The 16,692-nt window shown below is 43.7% G+C and overlaps 1 protein-coding gene across 3 annotated transcripts in view; it reads left to right on the top strand.

Annotated features, from left to right (window-relative positions):
• Positions 1-3,368: 3,368 nt before the first annotated feature.
• kif20a (kinesin family member 20A) overlaps positions 3,369-16,692 on the top strand; it is a 59,293-nt gene continuing 45,969 nt past the window's right edge. The window contains exons 1-3 of one of the 3 annotated variants that reach the window (XM_038795364.1): positions 3,369-3,501; positions 9,656-9,940; positions 13,201-13,320. In XM_038795364.1, the coding sequence (XP_038651292.1) occupies positions 9,680-9,940; positions 13,201-13,320 (381 nt within the window). In that variant the 5' untranslated portion in view covers positions 3,369-3,501; positions 9,656-9,679. Of the gene's footprint in view, positions 3,502-6,411; positions 6,430-8,121; positions 8,142-9,655; positions 9,941-13,200; positions 13,321-16,692 lie in introns of those variants that run through there. The other 2 variants (XM_038795365.1, XM_038795362.1) reach the window with 2 other exon arrangements.

Here is a 16,692-nt window from a genome sequence, read left to right as displayed (position 1 = left end):
TTCCGCAAAGCGGTTACCCAGTCTACGTTCGATCTCCCTAATGTAGAGGAGAATACGGTACACTAAATTGAAAGAAGTACAAGTAAATTGTTGTTTCACTTGGAAGGAGAGTTTAGGGTCTTGGATTTGAAAAGGGAGGAGGTGAAAGGATAGATGTGCATCGCCTACACTTGCATGGCAAGGTGCTGTGGGGAAGGGATGGGGTGAAGGTAACTGAAGCGTGTAGCAGGGTATTGTGGTGATATGATCTGCATACTCGTCTGCCATTGGGCCAGAACGTCGGCTTACCATTGGCCCTAGTCGGTCATGTGCCTCTCGACCGATTGGCCGAGAGGCTGAGTTAACCACGCCTCTATTAACGAGGTATAAATGCTCAGACGCCTGACGATCGTCCCTTTCCACTGTAGACGATCGCAGAGCTGTGTTCTAGTCAATTAAACCCAGACTTTGGTAAATCACTCGCCTCGCGTACAATCGATGGTACATCAGGTATTGAAGAGGAAACCGTCCCTTCAGCATGTTGAAAGAGGAGGGGAAGATGTGTTTGTTGGTGGCATCATGCCAGAGCTGGCAAAAATGGTGGAGGATGATTCATTGAATACGGAGCTGGTGGGGTGGAACGTGAGGAAGAGGGGAACCCTATCATTGTTCTGGGAGGTGGTTGGGGGTGTGCAGTTGAGAGCAGAAATGTGCAAAATGCATCAGACACGGTAGAACAGCCCTGTTAATCACGGAAACTTCACTTGAGGAAAAGGAAGACATCAAGCAGCATTGGTGAGAAAGCTTGCATTGTCAGAACAGATGCGATGGAGATGGAGAAACTGGGAAAATGGAATTAACTTCTTACAGGACAGGAAACAGGGTGTGAGGAAGTGTAGTCAAGGTAGCTGTGAGAGTCTGTAGGTTTGTATTGAAACTTAGTTGACGTCTAGGTCTAGAGGATGTGAGGCTAGCCAGGACATTAGGCTAATCAATTCTGCAAGGGTTAGGCTGTATGGTGGCGCAGTGGTTAGCACTGCTGCCTCGTGACGCCGAGGACCTGGGTTTGATCCGGGTCACTGTCTGTGTAGAGTTTGCACATTCTCCCCATATCTGCATGGGTCTCACGCCCACAACCCAAAGATGTGCAGGATAGGTGGATTGGCCATGCTAAATTGCCCTTAGTGTCCAAAAAGGTTGGGTGGGGTTACTGGGTTATGGGGTTACAGGGATAGGATAGAGGCATGGGACTGTGGGAGGAAACCGGAGCACCCGAAGGAAACCCATGCAGACACAGGGAGAACGTGCAGACTCCACAGAGACAGTGACCCAAGCCAGGAATCAAACCTAGAATCTTGGAGCTGTGAAGCAACTGAGCTAACCACTGTTCTACCGTGCTGCCCTGAATTAAGAGCTTGTGCTTGTCATATAGAAGCGGTTTAGGACTTTGGATCTGTACTTGTTGGAGCTTAGAAGGATGAGGGGTTCTTATTGAAACTTACGTGATAACTGAGAGGCCTAGATAGAGTGGACATGGAGAGGATGTTTCCACTAGTAGGTAAAACTAGAACCTGAGGGCACAGCCTTAGATTGAAGGGCCAAATCACTGAGTGTCTTTAGGACAAAGATAGATATGTTCTTGTTTAATAATTGGATCAGGAGTTATGAGGAGAATGGGGATGAGAAACATAACAGCCATGATTGAATGGTGGAGCAGACTTGATGAGGCGAATGACCTAATTCTGCTCCTCTGTCTTATGGTCAGAGGGGCAGTATGAGAATTCAAAATGCCACTTGGTGAAGGATAAAACTGGAGCAAATCTTTACACTCTTATAAGCATTTATTTACAAAAATACACATTAAAAGCATGCACCACCTAACCCACCAAATACATTTCAGTCTCTGCCCATTCATAGGGGCAAAAGTGAATCAGCAATTAATGTTCAGCACTGCATGCTATTAAACACAATTAATGTATAATTAGGAGACAGTAGCGAAGGAGCAGGAGGTCTTGTGATGTAGTGGGTAGCGGCCCTGCCTGCGAGCCAGAAGCTCCAGGTTTGAGTCTCACCCCAGTACTTTATAGCCTAGGAAGGTGTGTTTGTAACGTGGCCAAATAGATTGTGAATAGAGGCTGGATAGACTGGGGTTGTTTTCCTTGCAGTAGATAAGACCAAGGGGGACCTGATTGAAGCTGGAACTCACTACTTGAAAGGCTGGTAGAGACGGAAATAATATGTCAGTGTTGTCAACCTGAAAATGATTGTTTGCATCAATGGATCAGCTAATGAATCCATTGCCTGTTAATTTGATTTAGATTTATTGCCACGTGTACCAAAAAGTATTGTTCTGTGTACAATCCAGGCAATCATTCCATACATGAAAAACAAAGGACACACAATAAATATACAATGTAAATACAGATCTAGACATAGGGTGAAGCGTACGGAGTGTAGTGCTACACAGTAGAGGAGATGCGCGGAGAGATCAGTTCAGTCCATCAGTGGGTCATTCAGGAGTCTGGTAGACTGTTAAACTGAAAGATAGTGTACAAAATTATGAGGGGCTTGGATAGAGTGGATAGGAGCCAATAACTAGGGGGCACAGATTTTAAGTAAGGGGCAGGAGTTTTAGAGAGGATGTGAGTTGGAATCTGGAACTCATTGCTTGAAAGGGTGGTAGAGAGCGGAATTCTCACAATATTTAAGAATCATTTAGGTGAGCAATTGAAATGCCACAGCATACAAGGCCATGGACCAAGTGCTGGAAGATGGGATCAGAGTAGATTGTGCTTGATGGCTGTCATGGACACGGTGGGCTATAAAAACTCTATGACTTTATAAGAGACAAAATGAAAATAATGTAACAGGGGCACAAAGAGCCATTCAGCCCTTTGACCTCACTCCACCATTCAATAAGATCATGGCTCATTGCAACTTCCAACACCATTTTCCTACATCCTTAATATGTTTAATTTGTAGACATCTATGAATCTCTGACTTCCAAAGATTCACCACCCTCTGAGTGAAGAAATTCATCCTCATTTCAGTCCTAAAGGCCTATCCCTTATCCTAAGTCTGTGTGCCCATTCTAGATCCCCCCCAGCCAGGGTAAACATCCTTCCCCAATCTACCCTTTGCAGCATTCTGTTCTTACAATGAAAATGCCTGGTGCTGGAACTGCGCATGCGGCAAGTGCGGGCACGCATCCTGACGCATGGGCATGCGCACAGCTACGAGGAACGGAGCCGCAGCTTCTGGATAACGAGCGGCGGAACCGCGCAGTCGCAGAAATCTTCTCCGCACACCACTTTCTGCCCTAATGAAATATGGCGACCCTGCCATTCTCAAATGGTCACAGCCCGGCGGCACGCATGCGTGAATGAGGTCACTGGCGCTTGGAATGCCATTGGAAGCTGTCAGCGGCGCGCTATTTGAAAAAGAGGGAGTCGTTGGTGCGCGGGGTGAAGGCGAGGTAATCGCGAATAATCCTCAACAATTCAAAGAGGCTGCGGCTCCCAGGTCAGTGCCAGCAACGACGGCGGCGGCATTAACCGGAATAGGCAGCCCCCTCCCGCGCGGATTCCGATCTGCCTCAGGCTCCGGCCGGTTTGCTGTTTCAGCCGTGAAGCAGCGGGTCAGCCTGGGCCCTGTCCACCCTCATAGAGCTGGCAGCCAGTGTGCTGCAGGCTCACAGCGTGGTCTAGCACAGCATTCCCCCCTCCCTCCTGAGGAGAAAAGTAGATGCCAGCAACCTTCCAGGAAAAGAGCAGCTCCGTCAATATCGACAGGCAGAATGTGTTTCCTTTGGGAGAGTTTGTGATCACCCACCTTGGGGTTCCTGCATATTTACATTGGGGCATCAATTTGCTGGCCAGTTAGGTGAGGGCTGGGACCTTGTGTGTTTATGAGATGAGGGCAAGGTTGGCTTTTATGCCCATGCCTATTTTCTGAGTGCAGTAAGACGTCTTGAAACACCAGGTTAAAGTCCAACAAGTTTGTTTCAAACACTAGCTTTTGGAGTGCTGTTCCTTCCTTGGGTGAATGAAGAGGTATGTTCCAGAAACATACATATAGACAAATTCAAAGATGCCAGACAATTTTCTGAGTGAACACCAGGTAGGTGTTTTGATTTGACTAGGTGCCAAGCTAGTTCCCTTCTGAGAGTAGTTAACCAACTGTGTTGCTGTAAGACTGGAGTCATATGTAAGCCAGACAAGGTGAAGGCAGCAGGCTTCCTAAAAGACATTCTCAACCCAGCTGACAATTTGATTGCTCATATTGTTTCCAGTTTTTAAAAGCTAAAGTCAAACCTTAACCTGGCATGGTGGAATTTGGCCTTCCATCCTGTTGATTAGCAGTCTTGCACTCCATAGAATCCCTCCAGTGCTGAAGGAGGCCATTTGGCCCTTGAACCTGCATGGGTCCTCTGAAAGAGCACATCCTGCCCCATTCCTACAACCCCACCTAATCTTTCGACACTAAGGGGCAACTTAGCAGGGCCAATCCACCTAACCTGAAAATCTTTGGACTGTGGGAGGAAATTGGAGCACCCAGAAGAAATCCATTAAGACCTGGGAGTTCAGTTCACCAGTCCAGTAATACAATGTGTTAGTGTACCCTGTATGGTTTGATAGGGTGCTTGACCATTGGAGCAGTGCTGTTTAGGATATTTAAAAAAATCTATTTTATTGTTGGAGATAGTTTCGGGGATTCTAGTTTTAAAACTGTCAAAATTAGTAACTGCAAACCCCACTGGAGGTGATCTCTCAAAGCAGACCATATGGAAACAATTTGACAGGGGCCACCACAGGAAAAAGGAAAGGAAGCAATCTATAATAAAATTCACTTGAGTTTAACCATTCTGCCCCGGAGCAGTGCTTTTGTTTGTGTTAAAATACAAAGAGGCACTTGAATGTGTGTTCCTCACAGAGAGCTTTGCCTGCTGGCTAACCCTAACCCTATTGGCAAATCTTGGACATGCTGCCTGTGGTTTTCTAAATATTAATTGTGTGGAAAATTATGGGCAGCATGCCTACAGTTTTTTTTGTGTGATATACAATTGATCGTTTGTGCTGATAATGTTGACTTGTTAAAAATGTGCTCCTTTTCTGTGTCTGATCACACAGCAAAATAACTTTAGTCCTGGCATCCAAATGATGCTCTTGCAGAAGAGGGGTTCAGGTGACTACAGAACCTGTAGGGTGAATCAACTAATATGCTGTTTAAATGAAGATCCCCTTCTAGCAAGTACATGAAGTTGGTCTGCTGCATTTCTATGCACTTATGTGTCTCTTGTGTAACTGGGACCATGTGCATGAGAGAGACTGGCATCTGATGTCCATCTTTTTTTTTAAAAAGGGCAGGAAGACACATGGAGGTCAATTTTCTGACATTTCTTAAAAGAGTTTAAATCTATGGGATTTTTCAAACTAAAATTGGAGAGTTTACCAGATATCACTGATCTGATGTGCAGCAATTATTATTAAATCAAAATCAGTCACATACAAATTCTTTATGTACAATGTTTTATTTTCAAGAATGCAAGCAAGCCACACCAGTCTACCAGTAATGAATTTTGTAGGTATTTATTTTATGTGCAAATCCAGTTTGTATGCAGCTAAACGTAGATTCAGAATATTGCTGATTTATACTCTGATATCCTTTTTGGAACTTTGTATTTTCCTGTTATGGCTTTCATGTCTGTCAGGAATGTGCAATCTAGCAGCAATGTTTGCCAAGGAGAGGGCAACCAAAAGTCAGTTTGCAAACGATGTTAATGCATTCCGTACCTGCCAAGACACGTGTTGCTTTTCGAAGAAGGGAAGACTAGCTCACATTTATCTCCAGGAGCTGATGAGATTCATTCCGGATGGTTTAATTTAATGATTATTAGCTTGAATCTATTTTTAAAATATTTGTACTGTTAAATTTTCTCTGAATTTACCCAGTGAACAACTGAGCAATGCAGCTCAGAAAAATCCCAAGTCTGTTGAGTAGACTAAACTCAGCTGGGGTGACTGTACAGGCATGTAATTGGCTTCGGTGTCCCTAGTTTAGGACAGGTCAGAAGGAAAAAAAGAGCTAGAATTCCCTCTCCTGGTTGATCCCTTTTGTGTATTTGAATGTCTTATGAGAACAAAGAGGAATCATTCGGTGAGATCCCAGCAATGCACATGGAACTCGTGATGCAATGGGGGTAACCCATTTAGCCCCTTGAACTTTTCCATCATTTAATTAGATTGCAATTGTTCCGTATTTTGACTCAATTTGCCAGACGTTCCATTTCCTTTAATAAAAATCTATCAATCTCAGTTTTTTGGAGGAAAGCGTTCTAGATTTCAGCTACATTTCCAAGGGTATCAGAATGCCTTCATTGTTGGTTCACCTGACTAGACTTCTGAATTCTAGGACTCACAATCTAGGCATTAGCTATTAGTGAGACTGAGTGTAAGTTTTGGGAACTCGGCTGAATGTAAATTATTGCTTCTGAATGGCACGAATTAAAGATGAGCAGGATATTTCCTGTCTTTCTCACCATCCCTCCCTCAAGCAATATGTTAAATACATTGGACGGGATTTACCGGCTGTTCATCTCGGTGGGACAATGCACGGGTCCTGGGAACAAGGGGTGCAGTCGACGGGAAATTCCGTTGACAACGGCGGGACCAGTAAATCCCACTGGCGGACTGCCTTTGCTGCTGAAAAACAAGCGGCGGATTGGTTAGTAAATCCTGCCCATGAACTGATCATTCAGTTGGCTTATTATTTTGGCAGTTCGGCATTGACCTGGAACATTAACCCTATTTTTCTCTCCACTTTGAGTGTTTCCTGCATTTTCTATTTCTAAATTTGTGGTGTTTGTGGGATCTTGCTGTAACTCACCACTCAACAATAGTGGTTTTATTTGGGGAAAAAAAACAAATGCATTGCTTGCGAAGCATTGTGACATTTGAGGAAGAGGAAGCTTGCACAGTTATTGGTATAAATATAAATTAAGCTTTCAATGAGAAAATGTTAAAATATTAATCATGTGAAATAAACTCAAATGGAGATAAGTAAGGATAATGGTGATTTGGATAATGAGATTCCACTGGGTTACAAACCCTTAAAGCAGTGCATCTCAAACTATCTGATGTGGCAAGCCGGCAGTTTTTTTTTTCAATGTGCCAGGGACCGGTGAGCGAAACAAGCCAATCCAGGATTACTGTCTCTTTCTTTTCTGGAAACACTCCAAGTACCGGCAGACGATGGCTCGCGTACCGGCACCGGTACGCGTACCACACTTTGAGAAGCACTGCCTTAAAGGATGTTTTAGTAATTTTTGTTTTTATTTCACATGTATTTTTAGTTCTAGCTGAGAAAGCATAGTTATTTGTCAGTTGTGCGTGATCTGTTTTCTTGTGGAAACATATCTCTTGTTCTATAGCCTTAGCATAAGTTAAAACCAGTGTCAAAGTTTACTTGTTAACTGGAGCAGCCCTTGCTGCATTGGAGAGATCATTAGCTGGAAGTTAATGACTATCCTGCACTGTGCACAAAGGGGCAAAATTTCAAACGTCCAAAGATTTTATTTCTGTGTAACCGTAGCAGGCCATTTTAGATGCCCTGGTGACTGAATTCTCCTAATGATCTCTTTGCATAACATCAAATTACTGCTTCCCCTTTGTGGATTAAGCACAACTTGTGACGGGGGCTTCTTGCTGGAACAGTGTTCAGTATATCAGCTAGCTGTTGTCTGGAGCCTGGTCCTTACCCCTTATGTAGTGTGATGATTGATCTAAACCTAAATCAAAGAACCCATCTGGTTTCACTCTAAAGACTGTTGGTCTTGAAGTCACTATATTTAACATCTGGAGTGAATGGGAGTATTTTTTTTGTGTGGCTAGAAATTTTGAATTTGATTGTTTGGATTACTGGCAAATGGGAAGCTGGTCCAGCCCCCTTTTAAATTTGCTGGGTCAGTTACATGTGTTTATGAAGGATGCAAATTCAATTCATACCAACTGACGTCAGTTCCATTGGTTTTCTTTTTCTCATTCTGGTTGAGAACTGTAAAGTTTCAACAAGCATATCTGAAAATCATTTGCTAATTATTGCTGACCCCTCTTGCACTTTAATGTAACTACTTTTTGCAATAATTGGACATTGTGTTTGGAATGGTGAGTGGAGCAGGAAGTGAGATTGAGTGGGTTTAGATTTTGTGCTTAACTCTTGCAATCTTTGGTATTACTCAGACTTTTGAAGTGTCCTTTGTTAACATTGCACAGCAGTCTGATTTCCAGTTCCCCTCCCCCTGGATTTTTTCCTGCCTCGCTGTAGGTGCCGATCTATGTGATTACGATTCCACAGATGCCAGCAGCCCTCTAGTAACTCATTATTTTTCTTGTGAATCAGACAGTGGATGATTGACACCACCATCGCTAAGCTCCATCCTGTGTTTACAATTAATATAGCATCTTAAGTATTCAGCCTGTTGTGCCTGTGTTACTTCTAAAGTGCTGCCTAGTTTAGTCCCACAACCTTGCTTTCTCCCTCACAGCCCTGCCTTTTGAGGTTCCTGTGGAAACTGTCTCTATATGGGGATGGAACATTTTCAAGTCCTGCCCTCTGGCAGAACCCCCCAAAACCATTGATATGTGGATTGAAAAATTGTGATCAGAGTTTCTGATAATGCTTTTCTTCACAATCTAGGATGCATTCCATCTTGACTAGATGATTTGTTAACTTTGAGCAAAATGTCAAGCTCTTCAGCGCCTCCTTTATCTATTTTTATCCTATCCAAAGCTGCTCTTCTGACGATGGCGTTAACTTCATTGGCGGAGGCTGGTGCAGTACCTCTGTCATTTCCTCTCCCTCTCACCATTTTTGGGGGTATGGCAGTATAATGATTATGTTACTGGGCCAGTAGGGTAGCACAGTGGCTAGCACTTTTGCTTCTCAGTGCCAGGGTCGCAGGTTTGATTCCTGGCTTGGTTTATAAGGTACATGGATTACCGTAGAATGATGGAGTGTAGATTAATTTGTTCTTAATCTAGGACAAAAGTTCGGCACAACATCGTGGGCTGAAGGGCCTGTTCTGTGCTGTTTTTCTATGTTCTATGTATCCGAACAGGTGCTAGAGTGTGGCTACTAAGGGATTTCCACAGTAACTTCATTGCAGTGTTAATGTAAGCCTACTTGTGACAATAATAAAAGATTATAATCAAAATGTCTGGACTAATACTTCAGAGAAGTGAGTTCAAATAGCACCATAGTAGCTGAGGAATTTGCATGTGGTGAATTAAATAAATCTGGAATAAAAAAGAAGCAAATTTATCACAAACGGTGACTGAGCTACCAGGTTGTTTAAAAACTCATCTGGTTCATTTATTTTGTTTTGGGGAAGACCATCTACCGTGTTTGCCATATGTGACACCAGATTTGTATATGTGTTCTGAAATGGTCTAGCTAGCCACTCAGTTGTACAGGGATTGGGAATAAGTACTGGTTTTGCTAGTGACATCCACATCCTGTGAATGAATCCAATATTGCACAAAGATACTTGGTAATCCATTCTTCAAGAATGAAAGTTACATTTTGCAAATCTATTGATATTTTCTGCATCCCCTGACTCAATAAGAGAAAGCATGAAATGCTGTGAGGCAAGACTTTAATTGTACGATTTGTATTTTAGTACAGAGACAAAGCTGCAATTGAAATGGCCACAGGACTAATTTCTCTGAATGGGCTCTCTGATGAGGAGGAGGTTGGCGTTTGGGAATCGACTGCTGTCGATGTGGTCAACGTTGTGAACAAGCAATTGTTGCCAGAACTCTCTGTCATCTCACCCGGAACCAGCGTACCAAATTGCCGTGATGCGGGGCAAACTCTTGTGGAGACCTCTCCAGAAGATAGAATGAAGGTTTACCTCCGGGTTAGACCATTCACTGAGACCGAGCTTGAGAAAGGAGAATCACAGGTCAGTGGCAGATTAAAAGGTTTCATTTATAACATTCTTTTCAATTTCATTGATTGATTGTCAGGAAGCCCATCTGGTTCACTAATGTCCAATAAAGGAAATCTGCTGTCCTTGCCTTATCTGGTCTTCATGTGACCCCAGACTCCCCAGCAGTGTGGTTGACTCTTAACTGCCCTCTGAAATGGTCTCAAGAGTGATTAGAGATGGGCAACAAATGCTGCCATTGCCAGCGATGCCTTCATCCCATGAAAGAGTATTGAATCATACAAACCATTCCACTTCTCCTGTACCATCCAGATATAGTGCAACAGTGTACACCACCCACTCTCCAGGTAGTCTTGGAAGTTCCTTCAAGAGACCGATAACTGTAGGCCAATTTGGGGAAAAATGCTGGGAAATTCTTCTCTGACCAACGTGCTGTCTGTTTTCCAGTGTGCATGGCCTGTTCGTTTGAATGTTGTAACTTTAAATATTTTGTGCAGCCATGCAAACACAGTAATTTGAAGGGGACAACTTGAGTGTCCTGCTTGGTACCTCTTGGTTGCTGTTCTGTGCAATCATATATGTAACTTACAAAGAACAAAATGTTGATTCCAAAGGCCATGTAGCCTTGGGAGACCACCAAACCCATGAATATCTCACTACTTTTTAATTTGAAAAGAAATCCCCACGGGCATTTAGAAATCCATACGCATGCTCCCTGGTTCTCCCATAGAATTAAATTCTAAATCCTATTATCACTTAAAAATCTCCTATTTCTCTAATTCTTTATTTTTCTAATAAGACATCTCTAACTTAATTACCACATCCGGATAGTTTTAAAAACCGCAAACCTCTATATACATTTCCAAAGCCTTCATCATCCCCTTCCATGCATGGGATGAGCAAGGAATGTATACTCAGTGGTGAATCTATGCCACCCAATGGAATGATTGAAGCACTTTGAGAAACAAATAGAAGGATACATTGATGGAATAAAATGAAGTGAGATGGGAGGAAGCTAATGTGGAACCTGAACATCAGCGTAAAGCAATTGTCAACTGGCCTGCTGTAAAGTTCTTTCTAATATTCTAAGTGTGGCTGTACAAGGTTGTTGTGCAGTATAAGCATATCCTAGAATAGAATCCCTACAGCAGAAGGAGGTCATTTGGCCCATCGAGTCTGCACCGGCCCTTGGAAAGAGTACCCTACTTAAGCCCACGCCTCCACCCTATGCCAATAACCTCACCTAACCTTTTGGACGCTAAGGGGCAATTTAGCATGACCAATCCGTCTAACTTACATTTCTTTGGACTGTGGGAAGAAACGGGAACACCCAGAAGAAATCCACGCAGACATAGGGTGAATGCACTAAGTCCACACAGGCTATCACCCGAGGCTGAAATTGAGCCCCGGTCCCTGGAGCTGTGAGGCAGCAGTGTTAACCACTGTGCCACCCGTGCTGCCTAAAGTGCTTCAGGTTTTATGTTAAATTGTCTTAGCAGTATAACCCCAAACTCTTGTTTTCCGGATAGATTCGTCATACTTGTTGAGCACCTCAATTATTTAATCAGCTCCGGCCTTCAGGTTACTGCCCTGCTCTGTATTCCCTAACAGGAGCCTCTGCATTTCATCTTCCAGAAAGAAATCTGTGTTAATGGGACCTCTGCCATGTATGGGCTCATTCTGCCAATTTATCTAAATGAGCTTGGTATGTCTGATCTAAAATCCCAACTCCCATGCTCATCTTTTGTTCTCTGCAAGTTTGTGGCTGGGTCAGTTTTAATAGCCTCAAAATCATTTGCCATTGACAACCAGCCTCTTTGTCAGTCTCTGAGCTTGCCACTAAGTACGATAATTCTTTATACATTGAGTAGCCAGGTACCCGTGCGAGTGACCTTGCAGCATGCAGCTAGCTATACTTTGACAAACCTGTAGGCAGTTCATTGTCTTTCTGATCCACAAATACCGTATATACTCGCGTAACATGCGACTTTTGAGCACCTAATTTGAAGCCTAAATTTCGGGGGTCGCATGATACGCGAGGTACAAAAATCGCGGGTGTGAAATGCTGGCCAAGATAAGTCACATAGCATCCAGCTGGCTTTACTAGTGTCGTTCAGCCACTTGCCGTTTCCATTCATAAAAACATGAATGGAAACGTCAAGTGGCTGAACATCTTCCCACCAGAATGCTGTGGTCAAAATTTGAAGAGTAGTATTCTGATGGGAAGATGGGAAGAGTGGATTCTGCTGTGAAAGCTGTTCGCGATTCGAACCGCTTTCCAGCTGGCTTTACTAGCGTCGTTCAGCCACTTGCCGTTTCCATTCATAAAAACATGAATGGAAACGTCAAGTGGCTGAACATCTTCCCATCAGAATACTACTCTTCAGATTTTGACCACAGCATTCTCATGTTTTTCTGAATGGAAACGGCAAGTGGCTGAACGACGCTAGTAAAGCCAGCTGGAAAGCTGTTCGAATCGCGAACAGCTTTCACAGCAGAATCAACTCTGCAGAAACCACACACAATGATACCATTTGGAAGTTTTAGTTTCCAAAATTAATTTCCAAAAAAGTCACTCGCATGATACATGAGGTATACCATAAAATCATGTTTTGTGGACGAAAATTTAGGGGTCGCATGATACGCGAGATCGAAGGATACGTGAGTATATACGGTAATTATTCCCATTGTACATAGTTTTGGGTCTAGTTCCATGTAAGTTGTATATTCCATTCATTGTACTGTTAATGAGTCACTTTAAAAAAAATAAATACCCAATTCATTTTTTCCAATTAAGGGGCAATTTAGCGTGGCCAGTCCATCTACCCTGCACATCTTTTGGGTTGTGGGGGCAAACCCCACGCAAACACGGGGAAAATGTGCAAACTCCACACTGACAGTAACCCAGAGCCGTGACGCTGCAGGGCTAGCCCACTGCGCCACTATGCTGCCCTTAATGAGGCTCTATTTGTGCACAGTAGCTTTTCCTTGGAGTGTCATGATATCTGGCATTACTGAATTATTTCATCAAATGTGAAGCATGAAGGTCAATGCTTACCGTAGCCCTAAGCTATATAAATGGAACATTGTTATCCTAAGGGAAACCAATTGGAACTGAATCAGTTCTTTCCTTCCCACTCTTTCAGATTGCCCTGAATGTCCGTTGAGTTGGGATAATGAAACATGAACACAAATCTAATTTAATCTTTTAACACTCCAAGCTTTAAATTCTGGAAACAGTCGCATAATTGTGAATATTTCTGAATTCCCCACAGGATTGTGTTCGCATTGAGGATTCTGAGACACTTGTGCTGCGAGCTCCTAAGGACTCATTTGCCATGCGGAGCTCTGAGCGGGGGATTGGCCAAGCTGCGCATAAATTCACCGTTTCTCAGGTTTGAAATGGAAATTAGATATTTTAATCAGCTGTGCCAGAAGTGAGCCAATCTTTGTTTCCCGTAGGTTGCTGCATTTAAATTGAGATTAACTGCATGTTCCCTTTTTCTTTCCCCGTCTTCTGTTTTTGATACAAGGGAATCTCATTTAAGACAACATGGTGGGGGAGTCAAAGTATTAGGCCAATGTGGGAGTTTAAGTGAAGCAGGTTACTGTACTGTATTCATTCCTGAAGCAGATTATCATCTGTATCATCACTGTGTGCTTACCTCCCTAGAGTGAGCAATTAAACTGTCTCAAAATGTTGTTGGTAGTGTCTTTCCAGTTGACAAGGGACAAAGAGCCGGTTCCTCTAATACAATTGCCATTCATCCCAACCCAAAGACCAAGTATACTCCGTTTCCCTTCAATAAATCCCACCGACAGAGTAAATCACTTTGCAAAGGGCTGATTTTCAATCCTGTTCAAAAGCTCCATCCATATTTGATTTAAAAAAAAATAGTGGTGAATGAGTAAACAACTCACTGGAGGAGGAGGCTCCACAACTATCCCATCCTTAATGATGGAGGAGCCCAGCACATCTGTGCAAAAGACCAGGCTGAGGCATTCACAACAATCTTCAGTTAGAAGTGCCGAGTGAATGATCCATCTTGGTCTCCTCCGGAGGTCCCCAGCATCACGTGCCAATCTTTAGCCACTACGATTCACTCCATGTGACATCAAGAACAGCTGAAGATGCAACAGCTATGGGCCCTGACAATATCCCAGTAATAGTACTGAAGACTTTGTGCTCCAGAACTTGCTGCGCCCAAGCTGGTCCAGTACAGTTACAACGCTGGCATCTACCTGGCAATGTGAAAAATTGCCCAGGGTGTCCTGTACACAAGACACAGGATAAATCTAACCCAGCCAATTACCTCCCTATCATTGTACTTTCCATCATCGGCAAAGTGATGGAAGGGGTCGTCAACAGTGCTATCAAGTAGCATTGATTCAGCAATAACCTGCTCATGGATGCTCAGTTGGGTTCCGCCAGGGTCACTCGGCTCCTGACCTCACTACAACCTTGGTTCAAATGTGCACAAAAGAGCTGAACTCCAGAGGTGAGGTGAGAGTGACTGTCCTTGACATCAAGGCAGCAATTGACCGAGTATGGCATCAAGCCTAAGCTGGAATCAGGGGGAAAAGTCTCTGCTGCTGAAGTCATACCTGGCACAAAGGAAGATGGTTGTGGTGGTTGGAGGCCAATCATCTTGGCTCCAGCACATCACTGCAGAACTTCCTTGGGGTAGTGTCCTAGACCCAACCATCTTCAGCTGCTTCATCAATGACCTTCCTTCAATCGTAAGATCAGAAGTGGGGATGTTCAGCACCATTTGTGACTCCTCAGATACTGAAGCAGTCCATGTCCAAATACAGCATGATCTGGATAAAATCCAGGCTGGGACTGACAAGGGGGCAAGTTACATTTGTGCCACATAAGTGCCAGGCAATGAACATATGAACTAGGAGCAGGAGTAGGCCACCTGACTCCTTGAGCCTGCTCTGCCATTCAGTAAGATCATGGCTGATCTTTTTGTGGACTCAGCTCCACTTACCCGCCTGCTCGCCATAACCCTTATTCCTTTACTGTTCAAAAATCTATCTATCTTTGCCTTAAAAAACATTCAATGAGGTAGCCTTAACTGCTTCACAGGACAGGGAATTCACAGATTCATAACCCTTTGAGTGAAGAACTTCCTCCTCAACTCAGTCCTAAATCTGCTACCCCTTATTTTGAGGCTATGCCCCCTAGTTCTAGTTTCTAGTGAATCTCCTCTGCACCACCTCCAGTGCCAGTACATCCTTTCTCGAGTAAGGAGACCAAAACCACAGTACTCTAGGTGTGGCCTCCCCAGCACCCTATGCAGCACTGATTGGCGCCTGGTTGCAGCCTCCCTGTGGTGGAATCCAGAGATTGGGGCGGCATTTAAAAATAGCGCCGAACTCTTCCTATACTGATGAGCTGAGCTCATCAATGCAGGAAATGAAGGTAAGTGCAACTTTGGCCGGGCGTTCCCTGTTGAGGCAAAAAAGAAATGTCCTGTGAGAAGTGCCCTGCTAAACGCACCCAAAACAGACGCCTTGCTAAAAACGTGCAAAATGGAACTCTGTTTTTCCAGCTAAATCGTGCTATTTATTTGAAAATACCCGAGGACCTTGGCTAAGCCCAATTAAACTGCAGTCACCAGGTTTGTAACGTTAACACAAATATAATTAAACTGATAAAATGTAACTGACTCCTCATGCCCCTTTTCCCAAAAAAACCATTCGCCTCACTATTATTTATGTACATATATTTCTCACTTCTCGGATTGAGATGGTTTTCTCTGGCAAGGTTGTCTACTTTCTTTGTCAATTCAAGATCATTTTAACTCACTGACTGTTGTCAGGCAGAACACTGTCCCTGGCATACCCACAGGTTGCCAGCCAACCAATCGAACTAACTTCCTCCAAAGCTGGTTCTTCAGCACCAATGAGCCTGTTTTCTCCTCTCCAAAATACAAAACCTGAAACATACTGTCCTGATTAGCAGGCTGCTTCAGTTTGAGTCCACTGCTTAAATGCAAATCCCAATTATAGGTCCACGTACCAAACATAAATTTTTTAAAAACTGGAACAAAGGGAAATTAAAAGGAGGGACTCTAACACTGCTTACAGGCTTTTCCTTGCCCAACTGCCAGCTCTCTATAAACATCTTCCTTTTGATTCCACTGAGCTGATAGTTGTAACAGATCCTTCCCCAACTGCCCTGCAGCACAGACCAGCGACTTTGAGCGGCTTTCTCAGCTCCCTTTGGGCTTCCTGAAGCCCCAACAGTACGGAGGTGCCAAGCGGCTCCTGGGGCTTTTCTGAGCCCCCAACTAATTTCCACTAACCACAGCACTTCAGCTGTAAAGAGTTAGCCAGCACCGTCTCAACTGCTCCTGACTCTTTGCCTAACTGCTGTTCACTTACCTTTGAACTGATCTGAGTGACCTATTTAAAATGCCGGGCAGAATCTGATGTATCAACCAGTGCTTTAAATGTTACAATCTCCAGTCAATGAATTGTCACACTCCACAGCTGCTAACTTGCAGAACATACCAACAAAAAAATAGTGATTTCATCAAAATATAGAAGTTTGCCCATCAAGTGACTGGATGACCTTCTGCTCCCATTTGTTCTTCTATAGCTTGTGGACTACCTTGCCTAACTGTTGGGGAGGGTAGGAGGGGAAAAGTTCTGAGGCAATCTTCCTATAATAATCCAGGAAGCGAGGGAATCATGATTACCCATCGCACTTCATTGGACATTCTTGAATAACCTGTGGTTTTATCTGATTGCTGCCC

Source organism: Scyliorhinus canicula, chromosome 4, assembly GCF_902713615.1.
Source record: "Scyliorhinus canicula chromosome 4, sScyCan1.1, whole genome shotgun sequence".
NCBI lineage: Eukaryota > Metazoa > Chordata > Chondrichthyes > Carcharhiniformes > Scyliorhinidae > Scyliorhinus > Scyliorhinus canicula.
The sequence above is the reverse complement of the archived record's forward strand: the minus strand, read 5'-3'. Positions and strand labels throughout refer to the sequence as shown.